Below are 13,470 nucleotides of genomic sequence, written 5' to 3'. Positions count from 1 at the left end.
CCCTCTCCCTCTCCCACAGAGTCCATAAGACTGTTCCATACATCAGCAATACAGTATACTAACGCATATATATGGAATTTAGAAAGATGATAACAATAACCCTGTGTACGAGACAGCAAAAGTGAGGCTGATGTATGTTTTGTTATTTTTTATTGTATAAGTTTTACACTTTTTGTTAACTTTATTTCTAAATATTTTATTTTATTTGGTTCTATCTAAATGGAATTGTTTTCTTAATTTAATTTTTGGATTATTCATTGCTAGTATACAGAAACACAATTGCTTTTTCTATACTGGTAGTGTATCTTGTAACCTTGATGAGCTTTTCAGCTCAAATAGATTTTTAATGAGTTTTTTAGGATTTTCTAAATACAAAGTTAATGGCTTCTGCTTACAGAGATAGTTTTGCTACTTACTTTTCAATCTAAATGCCTTTTTTTTTTTTTTTTTTTGCCTAATTATCCTGGCTAGAATCTCAAGGTACAGTGTTTAAAAAAAGGTACAAAAACAGACATAAGTCACGGGAAATAATAGACTTTTTAGTACCTAGACAACTATGAAGTGCTAATAAAATATGAAGTAATAATTTTATATATTATTCCTGAAATAGAACACTTTTCTATTACATTGCTTCTAGATGCCAACATACACATAAAAAAAAATATTTTTCAGAAACCAATTTGCATATATGACTTAGGACCCCATTTCATTATAACATTATAATGTTTAGGGCAAAATTATTATGAAAGCAACATTGTGACCTTTGATGCAATAGTGAAGACCTGTTTTTACCAATTGCTGCATTTATTTTGCAACCCATCAGGAAAGTTTACATGTATAGAAGTGCGATTCCATCTTGAACGACAAATGGGCTACTATCTGATCCAGATGTACATTCCAAGCCTCCTGATTGTCATTCTCTCCTGGGTTTCCTTCTGGATCAACATGGATGCTGCCCCGGCCCGGGTAGCCTTGGGAATAACCACTGTGCTGACCATGACCACACAGAGTTCAGGATCACGGGCTTCCTTACCAAAGGTGAGCGCCCTGAAAGGGCAGACACTCATGCGTGCACTCATTTGTATATGTGGCATTATTTTTGCCAGATCTTTTTCAGTGTATTTACAGTTGGTCTCTGATTTATGACAGTTCGACTTAAATTTTTTGGACTTTTGTATGGTGTGACAATGACAAGCATTCAGCAGGAACCACACCTCCAGCCTTGAATTTTGATCTTTTCCTGGCCCAGTGTTGCATGGTATCTGCTCTCAGGATGCTGGGTTATGGCATCTACAGCACCCATCAGCCATGTGACCAGGGGAGTAAACAGTGGATACACTCACAACCCTTCTGTACCCAGACAGCCATTCTGTTTTTTACTGACAGTACAGTATTCAATAAGTTACATGAAATAGTCAATACTTTATTATAAAATGTTGGGAAGATCCCATGTAGGAGGAAATGGCAAGTCATTCCAGTATTCTTGCCTGGAGGATCCCAAGGACAGAGGAGCCTGGTGGGTTACAGTCCATGGCATCGCAAAGAGTCAGACGACTGAGCGTCTGAGCACACAGGCTTTGGGTTCGATGATTTTGCCCACTAAGTGTTCTGATCATGTTTCAGGTAGGCTGGTGTAAGCTATGACATTCATAGGTTAGGTGTATTAAATGCTTTTTCAACTTAAGGCTATTTTCAACCTACAGTGGGATTATCTGGATGTAACCCAATCATAAACTGAGGAAGATCTGTATTCATTTAAAGACCAGTTTTTAAAGTAATATATAATCAAGGCAGAAAAAAATTATAAAACAGAGACATAGGTGAAGGAAAAAATTCTACCAAACAATGATATCTCTTATCCATAGTTTGTGTTATGACCCCCAATTATTTAAACATCAATAACACTCTTATGCTCGATAGAACTTATTATTTATAGATTTTTAAATATTTAGAAGTATATCAAACTTGCATGTAAGTTAAATCTATAGATTAAACGGCAGTATATGACTCCACTGTATAGATGTGTCATAACAATCTATGCACTCTCTATTAGGACTAATACAATAACGAACATGTATATAATGATTGTTATATACATGAATATATATGTGCAAATGTGTACACACACATGTACATACATGAATATATAACTCTACATGCATTTTGTATTATTTTCTTAGTTTTAATTCTTAGAACTGGAATTGTTGCACTGATAGCTGTATGCATTGATTTGTATTGCCAAATTTCCCTTGAGAAAAATTTATAGCAATTATACTCTCACAAGTATTGTATGAAAATGCCCGTAGTCTTACACCCTGGGCCAAATACAGTGTTTACTTTTTTGTACGTGTGTTTGCTTTGGCTTTTGAGCAGCCATAGGTCAATAAAAAGAAAAACTTATCTAATACATAATATTTCAGTCTGTGCTGAGCTGCCAGAATTAAAATAAAACTATTCCTGTATGAGGTTTGTAAAAGACCCAGTACTGTTTTTTTTAAAGATGTGGTGAAATAAAACATAGAAGTCCTTTTTATCCATTTAGTAGCACAGCAACAGAAAATTATTTTCTTCGCCTAAATGGTTCCTAAGAAAGAAATTTCTACTGTCTAAATAAAGTAATCCTGTCTGGCCTCCAATAAGCTCCACTATTCTTTTCATTACAATGATGTACATTAATGTAAAAAAATCGTATTAACTTTTCTTGTATGTTTGATGCTATTTTCCCACCATGCCAAGTAAATTATAAATCTGCTGTCATGGCTTCCTTTACGCCTTACTATGAATTGCATCTCTGACTAATTTATTCAGTTAAATATCTAAATAAGTAAAAGTTAATGGCAAAATATTTTATCATTAAAAATGTTACTTACTATTGAAAGAATTAATATTTAGCAATGCTCACTCTGCCTTGCTAAGATTGAATGGTTGTCTTTCAAAATAAGGTTCACTTTTATTAACATATAATTGTATTTTCAAAATAATCCATATCAACTAGTGTTTTATAAAATATCGTCCAAGTGAAAACTGTAAATCTGCTTATAATATTAGGTGTTTATTTATACACGTATAAATGTCTCAAGGGCTCTGAGTAATAGTTGAAGTTCCATAGTCGATTTGTAAATGAAATTACCAGTTTACTCATTGATTTTCCTCACTGAGCTAAACAGAAATGAAAGCTCATTCATTCTATAAGTTGTTATCCAGAAAGTGGGGGTACTTAATGATCTGTTTAAGGAAACTACAAATTCTATGAGGCACAGCATAAACACATCTGGATAAAGAGATTAAGGCAGAATTAGGAGAGCATGAAGGGGTGGGTGGATGAAGCAGAAATAAAGAAAGAAAGAAAAAATTAAAAAGAAACAGAATGAAGACATGAGGGTTTTTTTTTTTTTTTTAAAGGAAGAGAGGTCTGAGATGACTTCATTCTTTTTCTCAAGAAATTTTGTTAAAGGCATTAATTTCATCATGATCTCAGGGAAGGAGTAAATTTTCAAGTATGAAGTCAGTTACATTACATACATAGATGTATACAAAGTCTATCTCTCAGATCATAGAGACACTGGAAGTATGATAGCAGATTTATTTTTGACCCATAAAAAAGAATTGATTAGCAAACAGATATCTTAAGAGTTAGTAATTATCTTAGCCTTTGTGATATTTAAGGCACTGCTTATGTGCAGCAGTTTGTACATTGGAATTCAGTATGGCATACACTGAAGTCTGAGAGTAAACAAAAATTTTCCTATTGAATGAGATCATTCAAAAGGGTAGAATGTCTCTTTAAAAAATGCACTCCTGATATTGTGATTTGGAAAGGCAAAGGGCAAGGGCTCACACTGGATTTAGGAATAGAAATGTGAAACCATGCCCCTTTAAGATCTGCTATTCTCACCCTCACAAAAGAACCCTCAGATGCCTGAAAATCTTGCCATGGAAACATCCACCATTCTCCTACTGATGAAATCTAGGAAGGAGGAAAGCAAAATTAAATTCAGGAAAACAATAGGGGATTATCAGATGTGGGAGGAAGAAATGATAAATCACTAATTTATGATCATCGCCGAGTGTTTTGTCAGGCTCTGTGCCAGTACATGTCCTGTAGATAAGAAGGAGCTTGGAAATATGTCAAGTAAAAGTCAAAGTAGAAAATCTCTGAGAATGCTGACTTGAGTCAGCACCTCGTGAACTATAGACCTGAGATTCCTCTCTGAAATTTCCTGTTGCACTGGCCTCAACAGTCTCATAAATTAGGAGTATGATAGCCCAAAGCAAGAAAACTCCTGTGATTCATTTCTTGGAGCTTGGAGCAATCTGGCATTTCCGCAGTGCCGGCAGTAGGTGGCCAGAAGAGGGTGACAACGCATCCTACTGCCAGCAATTTTTCAAAGTTAGAAAACTTTAGGAATGCTTCCTAACATGATTTATTTGGAGTAGAATGAGTGAGGAAAAATGGTGGTGATCACAGAGCCAGGTCATGGAGGGTTTTATAAAACTTGGTAAGCATAAAGCTTATTTTGGATGGATTTTGGAAGGATTTTATTGAGAGGAGTGATCACTCTCATTTCTATGTGAAGATCAGATAGAAGAGGTAAAAATGGAAGCAGAGGTGCTACCATGAAAACGATAGTTCAGAGCCGAGGATGATCTGGCTAGGTTGCTAGCTGCAGAGATGAAGCATCGCAGGCGAAGTTAGAAAGATGTATTTTTTTTTTTTTTTTTTTAGAGAAAATATATTTGCAGGTGAAAGAGACAGGATTTGCTTCTGAACTGAATTTTGAGGATTAAGGGAAAATCAGGAGTCAAAAGTGGCTTTCCGCTGGGTAATGGCATGCAGTGGTAATATTTACTCATGAGGAAGGTCAAAGAGGTATTAGTTCTATGGTTAAGCATGTTAACTTTGAGATGTATATGATAGCCACATTGAATTGTCAAAAAGTCAGAACTTCCAAAGTTCTGACCAGGGACATCCAGGCCTAAGACTTCAAGGAGTGAACTACAGATTGATAGGGAAGCAGACCAGAGATGATTCTTGTAAGAGCAAATGAAAGTCCAGAAAGAGGAGGAAGTATATTCAAAGTATATTTTAATGTATATACTGTATATTCAAAGTATCTTCCCTCCTTTCTTCCTCTAGGACTCTGTCTCCCTCATGCACAAGGAAAGGTTATACAGCTTAGTCACAGCCTAGACCCGCTTACCTCAAAACCCTTCTCACAAACTCTTTGAGATTACCAACATTTTGTGAATTTTTTTTTAGATGTGGAAAAGCAATACTCCTTGGGAGAATTAGATTTTAACCCAGGTGAAAGAGAGAGTAGTAATAGTTATTAAACTATTTTGAGTATGTATTTGATTTATACTAATATGTTGTTAAGATCTTGACACAGGGAATTATTCAATATATTTTTTATTCAGTATTGAGATGGGTAGGAATAGAGGAAATAATAAGAGGGACAAAATATAATTTTAATTTATAAACTATGATTCTAGAAAGAACTGCTTTAGGAAACTCCAGGAAAGTCTAGGTATACAGTGGTATCTTCCCTTATTCAGTCTGTCTGTGAAACCCACCAGGAGTAGCTTTTTGAGAGGATAGTCTATCTTTTACATATTTTTATCCTCAGAATGTGATACAGGTCTATAGAGTAAATGTCATGCAGAATGTGATACACCTCTATAGAGTAAATGTGAGTTTTTAAACTTTGCTTAGTAGTTAACTTAAAAAGCAAGAATATGCCATTTTTTGTCCCTCTAAAAAGAATGTAAAAACTCAGTTGAATTACTTTTTATTTATGAAGAATCATATGTACCCCTGAGAATCACCAAATTAATGAAAAAGGTATTAAATATTGCATGTATCTACCTTGCAGTATAATAAAAACAATGGTTCTAGAAAACATCACAATAGCTTTCTTTTTTTTTTTTTTTAAATGAAATGAAATTTTATTCCCAATGAGAAAGTTCTCAATAATGGGGAAACAACTGAGAACTAGACCATAAACATCTCCAGATAAAGCAAGGATACAACATAAAACAGTAAATACCAGCCAAGGAACTATCCAGATTATCAGAAACACAAAACTCAAAAAGCAATTCCTAAGGTAGGAAAAATCATAAGAAAACTGAACTATAATGTTCTTCTTGAAATCATCAACTATAGAAGTGATTATGATGATTAGATAATATAAATCTAACAGATATCTGAGCACCGAAGATACTTTTGAATTGTGGTGTTGGAGAAGACTCTTGAGAGTCCCTTGGACTTCAAGGAGATCCAACCAGTCCATTCTAAAGGAGATCAGCCCTGGGATTTCTTTGGAAAGAATGATGCTAAAGCTGAAACTCCAGTACTTTGGCCACCTCATGTGAAGAGTTGACTCATTGGAAAAGACTCTGATGCTGGGAGGGATTGGGGGCAGGAGGGAAAGGGGATGACAGAGGATGAGATGGCTGGATGGCATTACCGACTCGATGGACGTGAGTTTAAGTGAACTCCGGGAGTTGGTGATGGACAGGGAGGCCTGGCATGCTGTGATTCATGAGGTCGCAAATAGTTGGACATGACTGAGCAACTGAACTGAAATGAACTGGAGTTATTTATAATTGGATACCATGATTATGTGGACACACGGAGGTCTATTGGCATTACACTGAAAAGGCAGGGGATGGGAAGGAAAATAAAGTATTCGTATTCACTATTGCCATTTCTAACTGGTTCTCATTCTCCTAAAAAAAAAAAAAAAAACAAAACTACCCTGCAGTTATAAAGGAGAGTACATTGTAAATATCAGCAGTAATTAAATGGGGAGAGGGGTTGTATAGTAATCAGGTTTTCCTATTGATAACTATTACTGTTGATAATGTTTTGATTCTCACTATTTGAATATAAGATTCTAATATTGGGTCTTCCCTGGAGGTCCAGTGGTTAAGATGTTACCTTCCAATGAAGGGGGTGTGAACTCTGTCCATGGTGGGAGAGCTAAGATCCCACATGCTTTGGGGCCAAAAAACCAAAACATAAAATAGAAGCAGTATTGTGACACATTCAATAAAAACTTTAAAAATGGTCCACATTAAAGAAAAAAAAATCTTTTGAAAAAAGATTCTAGTATCTATTCAAAGTATAGTTAACAAAAATTTCTTCAATTAAGTTCAATATAAATATGATACAAGTGGGCTCATTTTTAATTCATTAACATCACACAATAGTTATTAAGTATATTTAACTTTATAATACAGTATTTGATGTAATATATTTAATTTAAAAGTATTTTCATTGAATATGTTAATAGTTTTTTTTCCCTGCCTTATTCCTGTAGGAAAAAGAGAAACAAAAAAGGTGCAAAAATTAAAAAAATTATTTATTCCTGCCCTTTCTTTTAAAAGCAAAAGATATACTACATACAAATAGTATACAATTTTATTACTGTATTTTCTGTCTTCAGTAAATAAGTAATTCCTAAACATAGGTAGATCCCATAGTAAGAATCAGTTCAGTTCAGTTCAGTTGCTCAGTCGTGTCTGACTCTTTGAGACCCCCATGAATCGCAGCACGCCAGGCCTCCCTGTCCATCACCAACACCCGGAGTTCACCCAGACTCATGTCCATTGAGTCAGCGATGCCATCCAGCCATCTCATCCTCTGTCGTCCCCTTCTCCTCCTGCCCCCAATCCTTCCCAGCATCAGAATCTTTTCCAATGAGTCAACTCTTCACGTGAAGTGGCCAAAGTACTGGAATTTCAGCTTTAGCATCATTCCTTCCAAAGAAATCCCAGGGCTGATCCTCCTTCAGAATGGACCGGTTGGATCTCCTTGCAGTCCAAGGGACTCTCAAGAGTCTTTTCCAACACCACAGTTCAAAAGCATCAATTCTTCGGCGCTTAGCCTTCTTCACAGTCCAACTCTCACATCCATACATGACCACTGGAAAAACCATAGCCTTGACTAGACGGACCTTTGTTGGCAAAGTAATTTCTTTGCTTTTGAATATGCTATCTAGGTTAGACATAACTTTCCTTCCAAGGAGTATAGTAAGAATAGAAATTGAAAATTGTCTCTGGTTCTATATTTGATCTTAGTGCTTACAATTTAGGCTTACTAGGTCTCATTAAGTTGAATTTAACAATCATCAAGCAGATCCTCTGTGGATGACATAGAGACAGAGCCATGACATAAGTTCTTAAATCTGATGGCACAATTTGGAGAAAATATATGATCAAATCACAAAGTTTAAAAATTTTTGAAATGACATAATGCAGGGGCTTTAACATCAAGCTAAGTTTACAAACAAAAGGTGTTTATGCAACTTGGAGCCAATTTTACCCTATTTAATGTCTTAAACTCCCTTTTCTGTATTCACATAAATCCTATAGTCCATACCATGGCCCACCCTCCCCGCCGACAGATAAATCTGATGTAAAACTGCCCCTTTGCCAAAGAAATAAAGAATTTGGTCCCCAAATCAGTGTTAGACATAGCTTACAAGTTTTATTTGTCTTCCTGATTTCTGATTGAAGTTAAATATGAAAATGTCAGATCTTGAGGTGTTGGGAAAAGGTATTAGAAAGGTATATAGGTATAATAAAGATGATGTTCTAGAAATACAAAACTTCCAGGGCAAGAATGCACAGGGGAGAGAAGTCACAAATATAATTCAAGTTTCCTTAAGCAGGTCACACACAAAAAATATAAACAAATGTCAGTAACAATGTGCACTTAAATAGCATTTCTAGCAACATCTAGATTTTTTTGCTAGTCTTGAGAATCATGTCCTATAGAAAAGATGGCAGTAAAGCTCCCATAATTGAAGCGTAAGTCAGGGACGATGGAATGACCTTTCAAAATACCTTACCCTTTTTAATTGTGTTTTTCTCGTCTGGTGATTGGAAAGATTTGTCAAGTTCATGACTTAGGATATAATGCAGTTCTGCCATTTCATTTCTTAAAGTAAAAGCCTTTACATGGCAAATAAAGACTCTATGCAAAGCATCATTCATTTACTAAGTTTATGAGGATTGTAATTAGTATGAACGTAACATGTAGGATTCTGCGGTTGTGAATTGCCCTCCAGGATGATAAACATCAGAGTTCACAAAATCTGTGTGATTCACCACCTAGAATTCCAAGAATACAGTCCTGCAGACAGTTCATTTTCTTTTTCAGTTTGCTTCATTTTACTTTAACACTTATAAAAAAAAGCTATTTTTTTTCCTTCATCTCTCTGGCTTTTAGTCTTAAATGAAACTCAAAATAATTTTGAAACTAATATAATACTTTTTCTATAAGCATTACTATATTCAAAATTCTTATACAGCTTTTACACTGGAAGAAATGAGGGATTAAGTGTAACACAATTTGGGTTTTACAGATCGAAAGATAAATACCAATGTGATAGAAACAAACCCCCTAGGAAAAAAGCCATGACACAAGCAGGAAATTTTTCAGCATAACTCAGAAAAATACCTTTGAGCCACTTGCCCATTTCACAGCCAGAATTACTCATCGGTTTGACAATTCAGAGGAACTGGGAGAATTTACCAGGATTGATCATCATCCAACGGATAATGAATCACCCTACTGAAAGGACTGTTTTAACTAATCAAAAGCAATATACTGTGATGTTTGTTATACCTCTTTCTCAAATTAAAAGCAAATTTGGACTGAGAGAAGAATTGAGAAAATGTTCACTGTCCTGGGATATTAACCTTGTAGAGTGCCTGCATGTTGGTTTGCATTAGATTTGGAGATTCACACCACTTTCTGGTTTAATCAATTTCTTATCCTTCAAAGCTGTGCTTCTTATAAGTGCACTATATATTTCTATTTCAAGAAATTCTTGATTAATAGTAGTCTGGGTTATAACATAAATTAGTGAGTATAATTTGCTATAATTTAGTAGTCTGGCTTATAGTCTAATCAATATTTACCCATTCATGCCTTATCATCTACCAGCAGGACAGTATTTGTCCTAAGGCGATCCATTTGATCATTTCTATGCATGGTAAGATAAAGTTATGCATCTGGACAAGAAGCTCCTCAACTACAGCAGATGGTGCCATTCGTATGGTTTAGCTCAGTCAATGATCTTGTAAAGGAATGTAATCTAAAACTGTCGCTACTTAATTATCTCACCAAAAATTTGCCTTACATTAAATTGATTTATAAAGAATTGCCTGAGATACGTGCAAGCCATCTCTTGCCCTGAATCAAAGTGGAACACAACCAGTTGACTTTGGAGGGTGTATGCACACATAAGTGAACAGTTGGGTCTGGTGGAACTAGTAAGGGACAAGGATGAGTATTAACTGGTGAAGCGTGGTCCGTACTTGGAGGCACAGTCTTTTTCTTTTTTTTGAGACCCTGTGTAGTACAAGCACACCATTCCCATGCTTGAATTTGCCTGGCAGCCTGCCTGTCTTTATAATCTGAATAATCTATTACCTCTGCTAGATTAAATCAACACTTCAGAGCACTATCTGGACTCTTCTGTAACCTGCTTGTGACTAATTTTACTGAACTCTGACCTGACATGGTTTGAACAAATGTGGAGTTAAAGATCAGTACTGTTTTGTTTTGTTTTGTTTTTTCCTCTGTCGTCCTCTCATTACTTAACAGCTGCTCTCTCTAAAGCAGTGAGTTTTGCCCTCTAAAGCTGCTCTGTGAGCTGACTGTGGCTCAGATCATGAACTCCTTATTGCCAAATTCAGACTTAAACTGAAGAAAGTAGGGAAAACCACTAGACCATTCATGTATGACCTAAATCAAATCCCTAACAACTATACAATGGAAGTGTGATATAGATTTAAGGGACTAGATCTGATAGAGTGCTTGATGAACTGTGGATGAAGCTTTGTGACATTGTACAGGAGACAAGGATCAAGACCATCCCCAAGAAAAAGAAATGCAAAAAAGCAAAATGGCTGTCTGAGGAGGCCTACAAATAGCTGTGAAAATAAGAGAAGCAAAAAGCAAAGGAGAAAAGGAAAGATATACCCATTTTAATGCAGAGTTCCAAAGAATAGCAAGGAGAGATAAGAAAGCCTTCCTCAGTGATCAGTGCAAAGAAATAGAGGAAAAAAACAGAATGGGAAAGACTAGAGATCTCTTCAAGAAAATTAGAGATACCAAGGGAACATGTCATGCAAAGATGGGCTCGATAAAGGACAGAAATGGTATGGACCTAACATAAGCAGAAGATATTAAGAAGAGGTGGCAAGAATACACAGAAGAACTGTACAAGAAAGATCTTAAGGACCCAGATAATCATGATAGTGTGATCACTCACTTAGAGCCAGTCATCCTAGATTGTGAAGTCAAATGGGCTTTAGGAAGCCTCACTACAAAGAAAGCTAGTGGAGGTGATGGAATTCCAGTTGAGCTATTTCAAATCCTATAAGATGATGCTGTGAAAGTGCTGCACTCAATATGCCAGCATATCAGGAAAACTCAGCAGTGGTCACATGACTGAAACAGGTCAGTTTTCAGTCCAATCCAAAAGAAAGGCAATGCCAAAGAAAGCTCAAACTACTGCAAAACTGCACTCATCTCACACGCTAGTAAAGTAATGCTCAAAATTATCCAAGCCAGGCTTCAACAATATGTGAACTGTGAACTTCCAGATGTTCAAGCTGGATTTAGAAAAGGGAGAGGAACCAGAAATCAAATTGCCAACATCTGCTGGATCATTGAAAAAGCAAGAGAGTTCCAGAAAAACATCTATTTCTGCTTTCTTGACTATGCCAAAGCCTTTGACTGGGTGGATCACAATAAACTGTGGAAAATTCTGAAAGTGATGGGAATATCAGACCACCTGACCTGCTTCTTGAGAAATCTGTATGCAGGTCAGGAAGCAACAATTAGAACTGGACATGGAACAACAGACCGGTTCTGAGTAGCAAAAGGAGTATGTCAAGGCTGTATATTGTCACCCTGCTTATTTAACTTATATGCAGAGTACATCATGAGAAACACTGGGCTGGCAGAAGCACAAGCTGGAATCAAGATTGCTGGGAGAAATATCAATAACCTCAGATATGCAGATGACACCACCCTTATGGCAGAAAGTGAAGAAGAACTAAAGAGCCTCTTGATGAAAGTGAAAGAAGAGAGTGAAAAAGTTGGCTTAAAGCTCAACATTCAGAAAACGAAGATCATGGCATCTGGTCCCATCACTTCATGGCAAATAGATGGGGAAACAGTGGAAACAGTGTCAGACTCTATTTTCTGGGTCTCCAAAATCACTGCTGACAGTGACCAGCCTAGACAGCATATTAAAAAGCAGAGACATTACTTTGCCAACAAGGTCTGTCTAGTCAAGATTATGGTTTTTCCAGTAGTTATGTATGGGCATGAGAGTTGGACTATAAAGAAAGCTGAGCACCAAAGGATTGATGCTTTTGAACTGTGGTGTTGTGAAGACTCTTGAGAGTCCCTGGGACTGCAAGGAGATCCAAGCAGTCCATACTAAAGGAAATCAGTCCTGAATATTCATTGGAAGAACTGATGTTGAAGCTGAAACTCCAATACTTTGGCCATCTGATGTGAAGAGCTGACTCATTTGAAAAGACCCTGATGCTGGGAAAGACTGAAGGTGGGAGGAGAAGGGGACGACAGAGGATGCGATAGTTGGATGGCATCTCCGACTCAATGGACATGAGTTTGGGTGAACTCCAGCAGTTGGTAATGGACAGGGAGTCCTGGCGTGCTGCAGTCCATGAGGTTACAAAGAGTTGGACGTGATTGAGAGACTGAACAGAACTGAAAGCTGCTCTAGTTCTCCCCTCAAGATATCACAGTGATCAGATCGCAGTCCACACTTGTCTTCAATCCTGGACTTGTCAGAATCCTTGTTTAGTTTTCAGAAGCACAAAGTAGACCCTTCCCCGCCTCCACTTCCTTTGCCACCTGTGGGCTTTGTCTCCCTTCCAGACACACGATGAGGTTGCACCTCCCAGGTCCGTTTTTCTCGTGTTCACGGTAAATAGTTCTGGCTAATGCTAAGGCAGGAGACTCAGTTCCATATCTGGGTCTGGAAGATCCCCTGGAGGAGGAGATGGTAACGCACCCCAGTGTTCTTGCCTTGAGAATCCCATAGACAGAGGAGCTTGGCAGCCTGCGGCCGATAGGGTCACAAAGAACCTGACGTGACTGAGCATGCGGGCACAAACACATAAACAGTGAGTTTTGAGCCTGGTGATCTGTGCCTCTTCTGGCCTGGATTATTTATTACCAAATGTGAGATGACCCGTGCTCTGGTTTTCCTCTGCTGTGGTCACCACCAGTGTTCCAGAGAGGGACCACACTAGGAGCTGAGGTCACAGTGCGACGACACTTGTCCAGGGTTACCATCAGCTCTGAGTGGACATGGACTGACCTTCGCTGTTTCAAGCCAGTGAGATTTGGGATTGTTGGTTATTCTTATCAAATCATAGCTTGAATCCTCCTATGCCCACTTCCTTGTATCATTG

The 13,470-nt window shown here is 37.2% G+C and overlaps 1 protein-coding gene across 1 annotated transcript in view; it reads left to right on the top strand.

Moving 5' to 3' along the window:
- GLRA3 (glycine receptor alpha 3) overlaps positions 1 to 13,470 on the top strand; it is a 197,186-nt gene that overhangs the window by 156,996 nt on the left and 26,720 nt on the right. The window contains exon 7 of the mRNA XM_027548971.1: positions 824 to 1,038. Within this exon, the coding sequence (XP_027404772.1) occupies positions 824 to 1,038 (215 nt within the window). The remainder of the gene's footprint in view (positions 1 to 823; positions 1,039 to 13,470) is intronic.

This window comes from Bos indicus x Bos taurus, chromosome 8 (genome assembly GCF_003369695.1).
Source record: "Bos indicus x Bos taurus breed Angus x Brahman F1 hybrid chromosome 8, Bos_hybrid_MaternalHap_v2.0, whole genome shotgun sequence".
Lineage (NCBI taxonomy): Eukaryota > Metazoa > Chordata > Mammalia > Artiodactyla > Bovidae > Bos > Bos indicus x Bos taurus.
The sequence above is the reverse complement of the archived record's forward strand: the minus strand, read 5'-3'. Positions and strand labels throughout refer to the sequence as shown.